Source organism: Anolis sagrei, chromosome 5 (genome assembly GCF_037176765.1).
Source record: "Anolis sagrei isolate rAnoSag1 chromosome 5, rAnoSag1.mat, whole genome shotgun sequence".
Classification (NCBI taxonomy): domain Eukaryota; kingdom Metazoa; phylum Chordata; class Lepidosauria; order Squamata; family Dactyloidae; genus Anolis; species Anolis sagrei.
Window position 1 is genome coordinate 179898305 of NC_090025.1, and position 18145 is coordinate 179916449.

Here is an 18145-nt window from a genome sequence, read left to right on the forward strand (position 1 = left end):
TACTGGCTTGCTCAGTAGACTCTACTCTACAGTTCCATTTTGTAATGGCTCCACCTTTGTAACTCTTCAACAGGTAGCAGTACTGGTATGCGGCCGGTACTGGCTTGCTCAGTAGACTCCTCCACAGTTCCATTTTGTAATGCCTCCACCTTCGTAACTCCTCAACAGATACCAGTACTGGTATGCGGCAGGTACTGGCTTGCTCAGTAGACTCTCCTCCACAGTTCCATTTTGTAATGCCTCCACCTTCGTAACTCCTCAACAGATAGCAGTACTGGTATGCGGCAGGTACTGGCTTGCTCAGTAGACTCTCCTCCACAGTTCCATTTTGTAATGCCTCCACCTTCGTAACTCCTCAACAGATAGCAGTACTGGTATGCGGCAGGTACTGGCTTGCTCAGTAGACTCTCCTCTACAGTTCCATTTTGTAATGCCTCCACCTTCGTAACTCCTCAACAGATAGCAGTACTGGTATGCGGCAGGTACTGGCTTGCTCAGTAGACTCTCCTCTACAGTTCCATTTTGTAATGCCTCCACCTTCGTAACTCCTCAACAGATAGCAGTACTGGTATGCGGCAGGTACTGGCTTGCTCAGTAGACTCTCCTCTACAGTTCCATTTTGTAATGCCTCCACCTTCGTAACTCCTCAACAGATAGCAGTACTGGTATGCGGCAGGTACTGGCTTGTTCAGTAGACTCTCTTCTGCAGTTTAATTTTGTAATGCCTCCACTTTCGTTACTCCTTTACAGAACCATTTTGTAATGCCTCCATCTTCGTAACTCCTCTACAGATCCATTTTGTAATGCCTCCACCTTTGTAATTCCTCATAGCAGTACTGGTATGCGGCAGGTACTGACTTGTTCAGTAGACTCTCCTCTACAGTTCCATTTTGTAATGCCTCCACCTTCGTTACTCCTCTACAGATCCATTTTGTAATGCCTCCACCTTCGTAACTCTTCAACCGATAGCAGTACTGGTATGCAGCAGGTACTGGCTTGTTCAGTAGACTCCCCTCTACAGTTCCATTCTGTAATGCCTCCACCTTTGTAACTCCTCAACAGATAGCAGTACTGGTATGCTGCAGGTACTGGCTTGCTCAGTAGACTCTCCTCTACAGATCCATTTTGTAATGCCTCCACCTTCGTAACTCCCCAACTGATAGCAGTACTGGTATGCAGCAGGTACTGGCTTGTTCAGTAGACTCCCCTCTACAGTTCCATTCTGTAATGCCTCCACCTTTGTAACTCCTCAACAGATAGCAGTACTGGTATGCGGCAGGTACTGGCTTGCTCAGTAGACTCTCCTCTACAGATCCATTTTGTAATGCCTCCACCTTTGTAACTCCTCAACTGATAGCAGTACTGGTATGCGGCAGGTACTGGCTTGTTCAGTAGACTCTCCTCTACAGTTCCATTTTGTAATGCCTCCACCTTCGTAACTCCTCTACAGATCCATTTTGAAATGCCTCCGTCTTTTTAACACAACAGATAGCAGTACTGGTATTGGAAGAAAGTTCTGAGAGTGCCTTGGACTGCGAGAAGATCCAACCAGTCCATCCTCCAGGAAATAAAGCCCGGCTGCTCACTGGAGGGAAGGATACTAGAGACAAAGTTGAAGTACTTTGGCCACATCATGAGGAGACAGCAAAGCCTAGAGAAGACAATTATGCTGGGGAAAGTGGAAGGCAAAAGGAAGAGGGGCCGACCAAGGGCAAGATGGATGGATGGCATCCTTGAAGTGACTGGACTGACCCTGAAGGAGCTGGGGGTGGTGACGGCCGACAGGGAGCTCTGGCGTGGGCTGGTCCATGAGGTCACAAAGAGTCGGAGACGCCTGAACGAATGAACAACAACCACCTTTGTAACTCCTCTACAGATCCATTTTGTAATGCCTCCAGTTTTGTAACTCCTCAACAGATAGCAGTACTGGTATGCGGCTGGTACTGGCTTGTTCAGTAGACTCTCCTCTGCAGTTCCATTTTGTAATGCCTCCACCTTTGTAACTCCTCAACCGATAGCAGTACTGGTATGCAGCAGGTACTGCCTTGTTCAGTAGACTCTCATCTACAGTTCCATTTTGTAATGCCTACACCAGGCATGTAGCTGGGGGTGGGGCTTGAGGGGCTTCAGCCCCCCCCCCCCCAAATTCTCATGGTGGACCACGAGTAGACCTTACTGGTACATTATTTAAACTGTTATGTTTATTCATATCATGCCACTCTCACAAATGCTGTTGGTGGGGACAGGAGACAGGGCCTTCTCGGCAGTGGCCCCCCATCTATGGAACTCCCTCCGTAAGGACATCAGGTTGGCCACCTCTCTCCTGTCCTTTAGAAGACAACTGAAGACCTGGCTCTGTAGCCAGGCGTTTGATTAGATGATAATGACAATAGGAAAGGATTTTGGGTTGCGACACTGGATTTCCCGGTTTGATTTTTGTTTTACTGGCATTTTAATATTATCTGGTAAATGAATGTATTGGCTGATGTGATTGATGTTTTAAGATGATTTTACTGTTCTACTGTTTTATTGTATTCTTTGATGTATATGTTGTAAGCATCAAATGCCTATGTGAGGCTGCTCTGGGTCCCCTTGTGGGGAGAAGGGCGGGATAGAAATGTATGAAATAAATAAATAAACACACACACACTAGCCATCCCCTGCCATGCGTTGCTGTGGCCCAGTCTGTATATATGTGTTTTGTATGTGTATATGTTTGGGTATGTGTGTGTTTGCATATATATATATATATATATATATATATATATATGGGTTTGCGCATGCGTTGTAGTGTATTTTTTTGTTTTTTGGCTTTTTAAGTCTCTTCTGCTGTGTTTTTCAGTGTTTTGATGAGTGATGGTCACTCGGACTGATAGGTGCATTGTGTTCAAATTTGGTGTCAATTCGTCCAGTGGTTTTTTAGTTATGTTAATCCCACAAACGAACATTACATTTTATATATCGATAGATAGATATAGATATAGATATATACACACACACAAAGACATATAGAGAAATCAGTGGACTTAAATCTGGTTTTAATTTTTAATCTTATTTTAACTTATAGTATTTCCTGAAATTTTAAATTATTTATTATTGTATTGTCGAAGGCTTTCATGGCTGGAATCACTAGGTTCTTGTGGGTTTTTTCGGGCTATAGGGCCATGTTCTAGAGGTATTTCTCCTGACGTTTCGCCTGCATCTATGGCAAGCATCCTCACTACCTCTGAGGATGCTTGCCATAGATGCAGACGAAACGTCAGGAGAAATGCCTCTAGAACATGGCCCTATAGCCCGAAAAAACCCACAAGAACCTACTTATTTATTATTGTTACATTATTATTATTATTATTATTATTATTATTATTATCCTGCCTTTACCCAATATACTCAATGCAGCTATAACACCTGTCGATCCCATCTGGTATTCACTGTGCACTTCCATCCAGGTGAATGCATCTTAGCCCCTTTCTAATACCAAGCTTTCTGGAATTAGAAATTTCTAGCTTTCTGGAATTGCAAGTCCTTTTGAGTCCCAATGTGGAGAGAAAGTGGGATACAAAGGAGAAGAAGTGCACATTGTGGAACATGGCAAGAACCTATTTAGAAATGCTTATATCATGCATGTGCCAGGATTGGCCACAGCTCTTTACAGGGTCAAACACATGCTTTAAAACCACACAAGGTTTGAAGCTTCCCTGCATTTTACACCAAGGGTCCTGATGTCTAGACGGTTCTCACTCTTTGCATCTTGACTATTAAATCACTTCATGCGCTCCTTTGAAGTGTTCTTCCTTCCTGCCAGAAGAGGTCACTTTTGTTCTGCACGAAAACAATGAGCCCCTTGATGCCTTGTTTGGCATTAGATCCCTTCAAGTAAGCACAGCACTGCTGGTGTTTGGTATTCGAAAGCTACAAAACATACATTCACCTGGATGTAAGTGCACAGTGAATACCAAATGGGATCAACATTGAGTATATTGGGGAATGGTAGGACAATAATAAAGTAAATAGTAAAGGTAAAGGTTTTTCCTTGACATTAAGTCCTTTCGTGTCCAACTCTGGAGATTGGTGCTTATCTCCATTTCTAGCTGAAAGGCCAGTGTTGTCTGTAGACGCCTCCAAGGTCATGTGGCCAGCATGACTGCATGGAGCACCGTTACCTTCCCACTGGAGCAGTACCTATTGATCTACTCGCAATTGCATGTTTTCGAACTGTTCGGTTGGCAGAAGCTGGGGCTAACAGTGGGAGCTCACCCCGCTCCCCAGATTCTAACCTGCAACCTTTCGGTCAGCAAGTTCAGCAGCTCAGCACTTTAACTCACTGCGCCACCAGGGCCTCCGGTATATAAATAAGTAAATACATTTATTCTTAAAAAACTGTTTGGGAAAAGTGTCTGAGGAGAGAGGTGTATTTGGATAGGACACGTATCTTAAAGGTTATTTTTTTTTAAGTTCATAAACCTGTTGTATAGGATTATTTGTTTATAGAAACTAACTTGCTAACAGAAAGGTTGATGGTTCAAATCTAGTGTGCGGTGTGAGCTCCTGCTGTTAGGCCCAGCTTCTGCCAACCTAGCAATTAGAAAACATACACATGTGAGTAGCTCAATATGTACTGCTTCTGCAGGAAGGTAATGGCGCTCCATGCAGTCATGCTGGCCACATGACCTTGGAGGTGTCCATGGACAACATCAGCTCTTTGGCTTAGAAATGGAGATGTGCACCACCCCCCAGAGTCCGACACGACTAGACTTAATGACAGGGGAAACCTTTACTTTCACATTTACTTTTACTAGAAAATTAGGTCTACTACTTTCTTGCAAAACAGAAGGTCAGAAACATAGGGCCCTGCTACACAGCCACATAACCTAGAATATCAAGGCAGAAAATCCCACAATATTTGCTTTGAGTTGGGTTATCTGGGTCCACACTGCCATATCTTCCAGTTCAAAGCAGAAAAGGTGGGATTTTATTCAGCTGAGTGGAAGGAGCCATAGTTTTTCAGGTAAGCAAGAGGTAAACTGGGGACAAATGCTGATCCATACTGTTAAAACTTTTATTAGTTTTCATAGCAGTAATTGAAGTGCCTTGCAAAACAATCCCCTGAAGGGCAAATCCGAAGTTTGTACCATTGGGTTCAATGGGACTTACTCCCGTGTCTGTCTGTCTGTCTATCTATCTATCTATCTATCTATCTATCTACCTACCTATCTATCTACACACACTCACACACACACATCTTGAGTAAACCCTGCAGAACCCTAGTGGAACTTGTTTCTTAATGAGCCCATGGTTATGCTATAACCTTTTCACAAAAAATGCACTTCATGCTATTTACAACACTAAAGTTCAAAATTTTGATTTTATGGTGATTACAAAAATTATAGCTACTTCAAACAGGAAAAAATAGTTGAAACGCTACAGGCCCAAGTATTACAGGATCAGCATATATTCTTCTAGACTTCTGATCGGTTTTTGTGGGTTTTTTTTTTTACCTATAAAGCAGTGGTCTCCATTAAGATGAGTTAGTATAACCTTACTGAGAGGTGTATTTTCCTTGCTGGTGGTGAAACATCCAATTCTGCACGCACCATCCTGAGCATTTACTGCCTATGGATCAGGACAATAAAGAGAAATGGAACTGGCATGGGGTAATACTCCTCTGAGGCTCCTCAAATGCTGGGCCGTAATGGCTTCTTTGATGTCTGGAGGAGCAGCGGAGGGGGATGCGCCTACTGCATGTGCCGGGTCAGGCTGATTTCGTCCCCATTACTCCACATGAGTAATGTGGGGTTCAGCCTTCTCAGTAATGGAGGTCGGGGCCACCGAGAGAAGGCGCATCATTCTCCGTGGAGTGATTGCATTTGGAGGAGCTCACACAAATCAAGGGCATTCTCAATCCGGTTGCAGAATGGCCTCCCCAATAATGCGGGGGGAAAGAGATTGTGTTTACTTATTTTCAAAAAATAAGCTGACCCACTGAGGCAAGGTATCATTTTGAAAGTGCAGTCAAGAAGATAACGCAGCCAGGCGCTCACTAGTCTCTCGGTAGAGTGGCTTAACACAATATGGCTCGCAAGACCCTGCGGGTGTACTTGACAATATAACTCTCAACCCTGCTGGGACTGAAAATTAGGGACTAGCGAGGACAAAGTGCCTTGAAGAGACAGGCACGCATTGCAAAGAACACAGAGCAGTCTAGAAAAATCTAAATGAAGCAATACTTCTTTGGGTCACTGGGTCAGTTGACACAAACTGCCATAGTGTGTTTCCATCTCAGCACAATCAGATTCTCATCCGGCACTAGAAACCAATGTGGCTTTTTTTTCATGTCAGGAGCAACTTCAGAAACTGCAATTTGCTTCTGGTCTGAGAGAATTGGCCATCTGCAAGGACATTGTCCAGAGGACACTTGGATGTTTTGCCATCCTGTGGGAGGCTTCTCTCATGTCCCTGAATGGGAAGCTGGAGCTGACAGATGGGAGCTCACCCCACTCCTCGGATTCAAACCTTCGACCTTTCAATCTGCTGGCACAAGAGTTTAACCCATTGCGCCACCGCAAGCTCCATTATACCTATGTGGCTGAGAACCCAAGTCAAAGTACATGTCAAAACTTACACTCAAACAACACAGAAAGGCCTTATAAATAGTCCACCAATTTTGACTAATATCTGGATACAGATATAAGCACTTTTGGTTCTAGTATAGGAACCAAAAAAGCAATGACAACACCAAATCGTTAATGAATTGCCTCTTAGTGCAGGGTCATTCCTAGTGCTCCAGATGAATAAAGAGTCATCTACCCTGAGGGGCTTTAGAGGATTTACAGATGCTTATTCTGTGCAAAAGGCATTTTCTGCAGTAAAATCAGGAACTACTTACTCAACTCAATTAGTCTACCTTAATCAGATTTCAGGACTTCATTGGGATGACATAACGATACAGTCTTAAATACAATACAAAACTTAATGAAATACAAACTTGAAAGAGAGACGGCATATCGGTAGTTTTCACCATCTAAAGCTATAGGAGTAAAGCTCAGAGAAAAACCAAATGTATATAGGAAGTTTCCTTCAACCTTATTGAAGTTAGAAGCATGTATGCTTAGCTAAGTGAAAGGTGCTGAAATCCCACTTTTTGTGAAGGAACCCTGTTCAGTTTCTTTACGGCACTGAATGTTTGCTGATATTTGCTGTAAACCACCCTGAGTCCCCTCAGGGAGATAGGGTGGGATATAAATACAATTTATTATTATTTGAAACACAACAAGATGAGTCCACAGCAGACAAGATCGCTCTGCTGGCTGTTGTATTAGATCACATGTCGGACACTTCCCAAGTGTCTAGGACTGTGTAATGTATCGGCGAATAATGCATGCAGATCCCAGTAAGGTGGCCTTCTGCAGCAGACAGATGGTAATTTTGTCAGCGCTGATTGTGTTTAAGTGCAGGCCAAGGTCTTTAGGCACTGCACCCAGTGTGCCAATCACCACTGGGACCACCTTGACTGGCTTGTGCCGGAATCATCATCATCATCATCATCATCATCATCATCATCATCATCAAAGAATAAATGGTAAAAGCCTTCTAATAGACTTCCAAAACATTTTAATTCACTGATATGCCAGATTCAAAAGCACTAAAAAGTAATTGAACTCTGGGACATCAGCATTCGTACATAATCAAAACTGAGTAACAAATGAAATGATAAAAAAAATGTTGGAGCATGTAAAAATCAGTTGGTGAGTGTGTTAACTGAAAAATGCAAATCACGAAACTGATTGGTTGGGCCATGCCTGGGAGGCTAGCTGAGCCTGGGAGTTTTGGCAACAGTTACATGTTTAGGTTTTCTGCGCAGGAGCTTGCCAAGACAAGTTAGTATAGTTTCTGTTTCTGAGCTTCTGGAAGAAGATCCTTCACATGGACACACAAGGGACACTTGAATCTCTCTCAACGGACATTGTGTGAGTCAGTGCAACTGTTCCCATGATTGTATATATGTTGCTCTGCGTAACTAAGAGTAAACACCTTATTCTTTACTGATCATCAATGTGGCATATCTTTTCTCTAGCAAGATAGTATGTGGATTGATAAAGATGTGAACAACGCGTAATTTTCATTCCGCCACAAAAAAATATTGTGAAATAATTGTGTGTATTTGTAATATATATATATAAATATTATATATTTGTATTATACATTTGTATTATATATTTCAAAATCAGCACCCAAAATACATTGAAAAAGTTAAGAGTGTTGGAGGAAAAACTGTACTTCATAAAAGTGAATTTTCTATGCTATGTGTGGCTGGTTAAGTTTCCGGAAATATCCAGTTAGGCACTATTGAAAAATGAATCAGATGTACCTGAGTTTCACTCATCAGGAGTTTTCTTCTGTTGTGAAAAGAAAGAATGCCCTCTTTGTTTACGTATAAAACCAGAGGGGTGGGCAGCTGTTTTCTTGTCCCAGGGATACCTGCAGCAATAAACTTTACTGTTCCTAACCCTAGATAACCTGTTTATTACTTAAATGCTCCAAGGCATTAGTTTAGGATCCATCAGGGTTTACAGCCTGGGTGTGAAACTCTCCACCTCTAAGCTTGGTCTGTATGGTTGGTGGGAAGAGCCAGAGGTTTTTGACTCCTGAAAAGTACAGTCAGCCCTCCACATTTGCTGAGTTTAGGGGCACAGGATCCTTTCGAAAGTGAAAAACTGCAAATAAACAAACTTTTTTTCTACTTGGGAGAACACATCTCTAGGAGTTTCTTGGACTTCCAGCATGATCCTATGGTCAACTTCTGCTGTAAACTGGCCATCAATTGCATTGGAGGACCAAGAGATTTCTACCGAGGAAGGTGGCCATGGGGTCACACTGGAGGACCTAGATAGTTCCCAACCTTTTTTTTTTTTTTTGCCATTCCCCACCTAAGCATCGCTAAAATCCTGATGCCACCGCCATTAACCCGGTGACATACAATTATTATTCAAAAAATGAACTCCTATTCAATGTATTGCTGAAGGCTTTCATGGCTGGAATCACTAGGTTCTTGTGGGGGTTTTTTGGGCTATAGGGCCATGTTCTAGAGGCATTTCTCCTGACGTTTCGCCTGCATCTATGGCAAGCATCCTCAGAGGTAGTGAGGTCTGTTGGAATTAGGACAATGGGTTTATATATCTGTGGAATGGCTGGGGTGGGGCACAGAGCTCTTCTCTGCTAGAGCTAGGTGTGAATGTTTCAACTGACCACCTTCATTAGCATTTGAAGGCCCGGCTGAGGCTGGGAAAATCCCCTGTTGAGAGGTGTTAAGATGTGCCTGGTTGTTTCCTCTCTGCTGTTTAGCTGTTGTAATTTTAGAGTTTTTTAATACTGGTAGCCAGATTTTGTTCATAAAATTTTGTTCTCTCAGCTGAAACATTCACACCTACCTCTAGCAGAGAAGAGCTCTTTGCCCCACCCCAGCCATTCCACAGATATATAAACCCATTGTCCTAATTCCAACAGACCTCACCACTTCTGAGGATGCTTGCCATAGATGCAGGTGAAACGTCAGGAGAAATGCCTCTAGAACATGGCTCTATAGCCCGAAAAAACCCACAAGAACCTAACTCCTATTCACTTGGAAAGAGTCTAAAACGGCATTAACTTGGTCTAAACAAGCTTCCAAAGAACTTGGCATCCATGAAAGAGAAAAATAAAGGACAGCTGAGGCTCTGAGGAACAAATTAAGAAATTGTTAAAAAAAATAATATGAAGATGGCTCGGGAAATCCACAATTTATCAGAGAGGAAATGTGTGATACTTTGTTGTGAGTCCCATGAGTCCCATGCTTTATAAGTGAGGCAAATATAACAACAGTTATAAAACTCTAAATACAAATGGTAAGTGTATTTAAAGTAGTAAATAAACTTTGATTACAGTTCCGTGATAGTTAATGCTACCATTCTTCAATTTCACTAAAAATTATGTTCCCATAATTTTTGTATCTTTTTTATTGGTAATTTGATGGCATTTTTTGGTCGTAAAGAGACATAGGCAATGAAGTGAGGTCCAAAACTTCAGCTTGTGGTTTTTCTGATATTGGTTGATGTCATTTGTTGATGGTTAATGATATGTCTAGGGGCCTAATTCACAGTTTATTTACCATATGTAGTATATTTATTACCATAAGAAATTTGGGGGGGGGGGAGACGGGACGACCATTAATAACCCATTCACGAATTGCCCCCCCCCCCAAAAATCAAATTGTCTCCCTGTGGGGCATGTGTCCTACGTTGGGAGCCAGAGGCCTAGGGGTTTCTAGAGATAACATTTTAATCAAATCTATGAATAACACAGCCCAACAACAACAATTTTTCTTGATTATTTTTTTTTAGGCCAGTCCCTGGGGTTGATTCAGAAAATTCGGGCGCTGATTCAGAAAATTGAATTGAACCACCTCTAGTTTCATAGATATAGTTATCATGGTTTTCTATGGGTGAGCAAATGGCATATGACATATATTCTGTATCTCAAAAACTGGAGCAGATAAGGGGAAACTAGTGGCATTTATGGAATCAGCAGGTCAAATGTACCCAGAAACAGGTATTATATTTGAGGCACCGAATTGTGTGTTCAGCAATGTAATCAAGTCAGCAAAAATAAAAACTGCAAATGTGGAAAGACAGATACAAAAACTTTCTCATCCACTTTGTTCTCAATCTCTGTCACTTGACAGTCGATATCCATCTCAGTGTTGATTCACAGATCAATTAGGTGATAAGAGGCACCTCCTAATTGTTCCACAAGCTCCCTGTGTTATGCCTCCCATTGGGAATATAATTGTGGCTCCTTCTTACCTTTGGATTTAGCTCAGTCTCCCCTTCCATGCTAGTTTAACTTGTGAACCAGTCATTCCTCTTCCCGCCATGCCCGCTAATTTGCATTCCACATTTTGATTGGATGTAGGGAACAATGATGCTGAATAGGGCATTATTCGTGTAATAATGCACTACAGTTATCACTACAACTTACACACACTACATTTTTCTAGAGTAGCCACATGAAAAATAAACAATATGGCAAGGTTAACATTTTAATTAAAATATCTTTGTTTTGAAGTATTCTTTAAGCAATGAATGCATGTCAATGAAACAGAATTTTAAGAACATTGATTTGTATGTTAATGTTTATATGTGATTTAATTGTATTGTTGTTGTTTTTTTTGTTTATTGCTTTTTTGTTACTGATGTGTTGTTGGGCTTGGCCTCATGTAAGCTGCTCCAAGTCCCTTGGGGAGATGGAGGCGGGGTATAAATAAAGTTTTATTATTATTATTATCATCAAGCATTTAATTTCTGGTCTCAAACATGGTTTGTATTTCAGCCGATCAGTATATTCTATGTAATTATATTTGAGTTTTGTGTTTGTGTGTGTCAGGAGCGACTTCAGAAACTGCAAGTCGCTTCTGGTGTGAGAGAATTGACTATCTGCAAGGACGTTGCCCAGGGGACACTCAGATGTTTTGATATTTTACCATCCTTGTGGGAGGCTTCTCTCATTACCCCACATGGGGAGCTGGAGCTGACAGAGGGAGCTCATCCACACTCTCCCCGTACTCATGTTGTTATTTATTTCTTTTTGTCATGACGTTCTAATAATATCCCAAAAACAAATACCAAAAGCAAGTAACCATCTTTATTAGATTACAAACAATATTTTATAAAGCAGAAAAAATACAAACCAACAAACCTGCCTTTTGCATTTCTGTTCCTAATGTTGCTTTTGGACCTTTGATGGCACAGAGAAGAATCTGCCCTAAAGATCTTAATATATACACACAAGACTTAATTTATACTACACAAGACTGTCCTCCAAGTGACTGTATTTGTTGATATAGCATATCTCTCTTTGCTGGGATGGGTTTAAGGTTTGAAACAGTTGAAAACCAATTTGTGTAACTTTTGATTGTTGTTAACAAATGGAATGTTGCTAATTTACTGATTTTGCTGATAATATTCTTGATATTTTAGAAATAATAATAATAATTTAAAAATTCACATAGCAAAGGATTACTGATTACATACAGGATGTCTCTTAAAACATTGGTAACTAGTAATCAGCACCACAACCCTGAGTACGTAATACCATTCCAACCTGAGCGAGAGGTTTCTGGCTTTCCCCTCAACTGCTATGGCACATAAAGTGCAATCACATGCCATTAGTAATTGAAGCCAATGTTTAGTTTACACTATGCTCGCTGGAGGGAAGGATACTAGAGACAAAGTTGAAGTCCTTTGGCCACATCATGAGGAGACAGGAAAGCCTAGAGAAGAGAATTATGCTGGGGAAAGTGGAAGGCAAAAGGAAGAGGGGCCGACCAAGGGCAAGATGGATGGATGGCATCCTTGAAGTGACTGGACTGACCTTGAAGGAGCTGGGGGTGGTGACGGCCGACAAGGAGCTCTGGCGTGGACTGGTCCATGAAGTCACGAAGAGTCGGAGACGACTGAACGAATGAACAACAACATGTTCCATAGGTGACAAGAAAAGTTTAGGGGCCCTTCTACACTGCCATATAAAATCCAGATTACCTGCTTTGAAGCAGTGCAAACTCAGATAATCCAGATAATCAGATAACCCAGTGCAAAGCAGATAATGTGGAATATCTGCTTTGATAAATCTGGATTATGCAGCAGTGTAGAAGCAGCCTTGGGGGATTTCAACAATTGATGGAGATCAAGCATGCTTAATTCCATCTTTAAGGAGCGTATTTTGACTTCAATCATTCTGAGAATTTGCAGCATAATTAAAAGAGTTCTTTGTTGAGGAAACAAAATGGACAAGGGACAGTAAAAATCACAATTATTTGTTATCCGCCTCTCCTCACAGCTCGAGGAGGGGAATAACACTGTTGAAATACATGGATAAAATAAAGGATTATAAAAATACATATCCTAAAAACAAAGGACAAAGATAAAAATGCTCCAATGACAGCATCTTAGTTTGCTGTTATGCAAAAGATTTTATCTATGAAATGGTTCAGAAAGACAACAAAGTGAGCCACTGAAGGCTATAGAGCAGGGCTCCTCGAATGTTTTAAACAAAGGGCCAGGCCACAGTCCCTCAAATTATTGGAGGGCTGAATTATAATTTGAAAAAAAAACATGAATGAATTCCTATGCACACTGCACATATCTTATTTGTAGTGCAAAAAACACTTTAAAACAATACAATAATTAAAATGAAGAACAATTTTAATAAATATAAACTTATTCGTATTTCAATGGGATGTGTGGGCCTGCTTTTGGCAGATGGGATAGGATTGTTGTTGTTGTGTGCTTTCAAGTCATTTCAGACTTAGGTTGACCCTGAGCGAGGGCCGGGTAAATGACCTTGGAGGGCCGTATCCAGCCCCTGGGCCTTAATTTGAGGACCCCTGCTGTAGAGCCAGGTTTAGAGCGGAAGGTTCCTAAGTTAAATCTCTCACCACACTGAACAACTCAGCTGGAATCCAGAGAGACTATATGTGCAGAGAAGAAAACTTTCTTCCTGAAAGTATTGTCAACTTATAGGAACAAAGATGTCCACTATATCGTGTCTTGTTGCATACAAATCGGGTGTTTTGCAATCTGTGTTCTAGTCGTCATCCTTCCCGTTTCAGTTTCCTAAGGGTCTCTGTATACCAGTGGTTTTCAACCTTTTTTGACCAGAGACCACTTTGACCAGAGACCACTCTTCAACATTAGTACCAAAAGGGTTACGAATCAGTTTTTGGTCAACTTTATATTCGGTTTGGTTATTTGGGGTGCTGATTCAGAAAATTGCATTGGATAGACCACATCAGCTCTAGTTTCTGATACAGAACATATGCCATCCAGTAGTCACCATCTGCTCATCCACAGAAAACCATATTTAATACAGTAGAGTCTTGCTTATCCAACCTTCGCTCATCCAACGTTCTGTTTCAGTCTGCCTCCCATCCGGATCCATAGGTGTTTCAATACATTGCGATGTTTTGGTGCTAAATTAGTAAATACAGTAATTACTACATAACGTTACCGTGTATTGAACTGCTTTTTCTGTTGATTTGTTGTAAAACATGATGTTTTGGTGCTTAATTAATAAAATCATAACATAATGGTGGCACAGTGGGTTAAACCACGGAGCTGCTGAACTTGCTTACCAAAAGGTCGGCAGTTAAAATCCAGGAAGTGGCATGAGCTCTCGCTGTTTGCCCCAGCTTCTGCCAACCTAGCAGTTTGCAAACATGCAAATATGAGTAGATCAATAGGTACAGCTCCGGCAGGAAGGTAACGGCACTCCATGCAGTCATGCTGACCACATGACCTTGTAGGTGTCTACAAACAACGCTGGCTCTTTAGCTTAGAAATGAAGATGAGCACAACCCCCAAAGTCGAACACGACTAGACTTAATGTCAGGGGAAAACCTTTACCTTTAAAGTAATTTGCTTTTCCTTAATTTCTCCTTATTATCCAACATTTTTGGTTATTCAATTTTCTGACGGCCCATTTATGTTGGATAAGCAAGATTCTACTTTAATCCAGACCTGATTTGGTCTCTCCAATGCAATGTTCTGAATCAGCACCCCAAATAACTCCAGGAACAGGCCTAAAAGTGAAGACACCAAGGCACCCCCACTTCCAGGTGCCACATGGAAAGGCTCCACTCAGGGGGAGGAGAAGCAGCAGTCAGGCGGCTTTTCGCGCCTTTCATGGGTAGTCAGCCTCTCCCCGGTTCTTGGGGAGAGTTCTTGGGGACCACTGGCGGTCCACGGACCACAGGTTGGGAACCACTGCTGTATAACAAGGAGCCTGGTTAGGAACACATTGGAGAAAATGTCTGGGAGTCTCTTGCTTTTAGCAATCTTCTTATCGAAGTATCAGCTTGAAAGATTGTTGCTGTGCCTTAGTTTGCTGTAGTCTCAAGATTGTCTGGCACTATTTAGAGACCTCAGCCACAAACCGGTCCCACTTTTTTTGCCAGATCTTCAGAGCTTTCTCTCTCTCCTTAGGTAGCAAAGCGCTGTAACTGTGAAGAAAAAAAGTGTATGGATCAAATTTAAAAGAGTAGCAAAAGGCCCTTCAGGAACAGAACAGCAACATTAAAAATCTGTAAAAAGCAGAGCATTAAAATTCAATAAGCTAACTCCATACTGCACTGGATGCAGTGTGGACCCCCAAAATGACAGTGGATTCATGCCTGGTGCTCTGTAGTCAATTAACGCACTGTTTTGGGTGATTTAAAAAAAGCTTTTATTCACAACCTATGCAGAGAGTGCTTAACAATCATCTGCAAAGCAAGCACAACCCCTACAGGTTTACAAGTGTTTTTAAAGCTTTCTAACTAATAGCATGTCACTATCTGATGGGTTCTTTGCCATTTTCCTTGGCATTAGTTAATTGGTTACAGTTTGCTCATGACATCTAAGAAAAGATAACACAGCAGCAACCAACTCTAAATATCCTTGGCTTCATATGTAAGCTTTCACAGCATAAGAACAGTAGTTCTCAACCTATTTAATGCCATGACCCCTTAATACTGTTCCTAATGGTATGGTCACTTCATAATTGTATTTTTGCTACTGTTATGAATCATAATGTAAATATCAGATATGCAGGATGTATTTTCATTCACTGGACCAAATTTGGCGCAAATACCTGATATGTACATATTTGAATACTGGTGGGGTTGGGGGATTGATTTTGTCATTTGGGAGTTGTAGTTGCTGGGATTTATAGTTCACTTACAATCAAAGAGCATTCTGAACCTCACCAATGATGGAATTGAACCAAACTTGGCACACAGAACTCCCATCACCAACAGAAAATACTGAAAGGGTTTGGTGGGCATAGACCTTGAGTATTGGGGTTATCGTTCACCTACATCCAGTGAGCACTGTGGACTCAAATAATGATGGATCTGGACCAAACCTGGCAGGAATACTCAATATGTCCAAATGTGAACACTGATGGAGTTTGGGGAAAATAGATCTTGACAATTGGTAGTTGTAGTTGTTGGGATTTATAGTTTACCTACAGTCAAAGAGCATTGTGAACTGTGCCAACAATAGAATTGGGCCAAAGTTCCCACACAGAAGCCCCATGACCAACAGAAAATACTGCCCCATGACCAACAGAAAATTTCTGATAGTCTCTGGCGACCCCTTTGACACCCCCTCGCAACCTCCCAGGAGTCCCAACCCCCAGGCTGAGAAACGCTGGCATAGAATTAATCAATAGGAGCAGCTGGGGAACTAGACCAAGTTCCTAATATCTGAGTAAGCATGCAACGTTGGAGGTAGGGACCCAGCAGACATCCTCTCAGAGCCCAATTTGTTTTAATAAATATTACAATGAATGGGGAGCATGTCATGCAGAAGGTCCAACAAGGCTTGGTAAAGCTAGTTGGCCCAGCAAGGATTCACACTATTCACACAGATACGTGGAATTCAGGTCATGTAGACTTGACATAAGTATCCCAGCAAACACGGACAGTGGTTTGGATTGATGGCTTTTAGAGAACAAATGGAGAAGGAGGAGGACATATTTAATGACTTTCTCTCAATTCAAGACTCAAAATGGCTTGCAGTGGTTAAAACTAATGTGATTAAAATTCACAATGTCCTTTTTAAAAAAATTGATTATATTAATTAAAAAATTAAAATGGAAACCCATAAAAACAATAATTTAAATACCAGCCACATTATATAAGGGCCCTTTTTTCTAAAATCATTATGAGGTCTGCAGTACTATCCACAGCACTATCCTTTATAGCAGTAGAGGAAAGGTATTGTAGATAGGTATGCTTATACATCAAACCCTAAACTCACATCCAGCCTGATCCTATGGAAGTATATTCAGAAGAGAATATCTATAGGTCCAGCTGGAGCTATTTTGGAAATGTGTGTGTGTGTATGAATGAATGCACAAGAGAATACTTACTTTAGAGAGTTCAATGCCAATTGTTTCAAAGTCCTCAGATCAGCATCCATCCCTCCAATCCCCATAAACATCTCATAGAAGTCATACGACAGCCCCTTTGCACCAAAGATCGATGGATCATCAGAGGAAACGACAATGGGTTGACCCTCTGACATTAGAAGTGAAGCAGGATGGTTCCTCAGATCTGATACTAGCATCAATACCTTGAAAGACATAGCAGAGAGAATTATTAATACCCACAAATAGATTACTGCAACGTGCTCTACGTGGGGTTGTGTTTGAAAACTGTTCGGAAACTTCAGTGACTCCTACGGGCGGCAGCTAGATTAATCACTGGAGTGTCATACAGAGAACATACCACCCCTCTGTTATGTCAGCTCCACTGGCTGCCGATCCAGTTCCAAGCACAATTCAAAGTGCTGGTTTTGACCTACAAAACTCTATATGACTCCGGCCCAGCGTACCTGTCCGAACGTATCTCCTTCTCTGTCCCACCTCGGAGTTTAAGATTTTCTGGGGAGGCCCTGCTCTCGGCCCCACCTCTGTCACAAGTGAGGTTACTGGGGACGAGGGACAGGGCCTTCTCAGTGGTGGTCCCTCACCTGTGGAATTCACTCCCCGGGGAAATTACATCCCTCCTCTCCTTCAGAACGAAGCTGAAAACATGGATATGGGACCAGGCCTTTGGGTAATCTGGCAGACTGACAAGGTAATGACGACCAGAATTTGGAAAGGACTATGGTAATGCTGAATGAACTTACGGATTTTAGAACTCGGTGAACATTGGCCACTGGATTGGCTTTTTAGTTGTTATTGTATTAATTGAATGTTTGAATTATTGTGGTTATTGCTGTCATGTATTTTATCTGATGAATTGTTGGCATCGAATTGTGCCGGTTGTAAGCTGTCCTGAGTCCCCCCAGGGGGTTGAGAAGGGCGGGGTAGAAGTGCCCAAAATAAATAAATAAATAAATAAATAATCTGTATCCTGTACTCAAGCATTTAATATTTTGAATTGTAAAGCTAGCCAGCCAGCTAGCCAATAATTCTTCAGATTGCAGAATTATTAAACACAGAGCATTCCAAATTAAGTACTTGTATCACTGGGAGATCTGTGTGCAAGCAGCTCTTAGGCACATTTGCTGCTACTCTGTGTATAGTGGAGATTTTTCTCAAGTCAATGGGGAGAGGGCAATAGTAT

At 41.6% G+C, this 18145-nt stretch overlaps 1 protein-coding gene across 3 annotated transcripts in view; it reads right to left on the reverse strand.

The window, feature by feature from the left end:
- Window positions 1–11654: 11654 nt before the first annotated feature.
- Window positions 11655–18145, reverse strand: part of ADA2 (adenosine deaminase 2) — a 42702-nt gene continuing 36211 nt past the window's right edge. For 2 of the 3 annotated variants that reach the window (XM_060776684.2, XM_060776686.2), the window contains exons 9-10: window positions 16945–17147; window positions 11655–15031 (exon numbers count right to left, since the gene is read on the reverse strand). In XM_060776684.2, the coding sequence (XP_060632667.2) occupies window positions 14941–15031; window positions 16945–17147 (294 nt within the window). In that variant the 3' untranslated portion in view covers window positions 11655–14940. Of the gene's footprint in view, window positions 15032–16940; window positions 17148–18145 lie in introns of those variants that run through there. The other variant, XM_067469289.1, reaches the window with a different exon arrangement.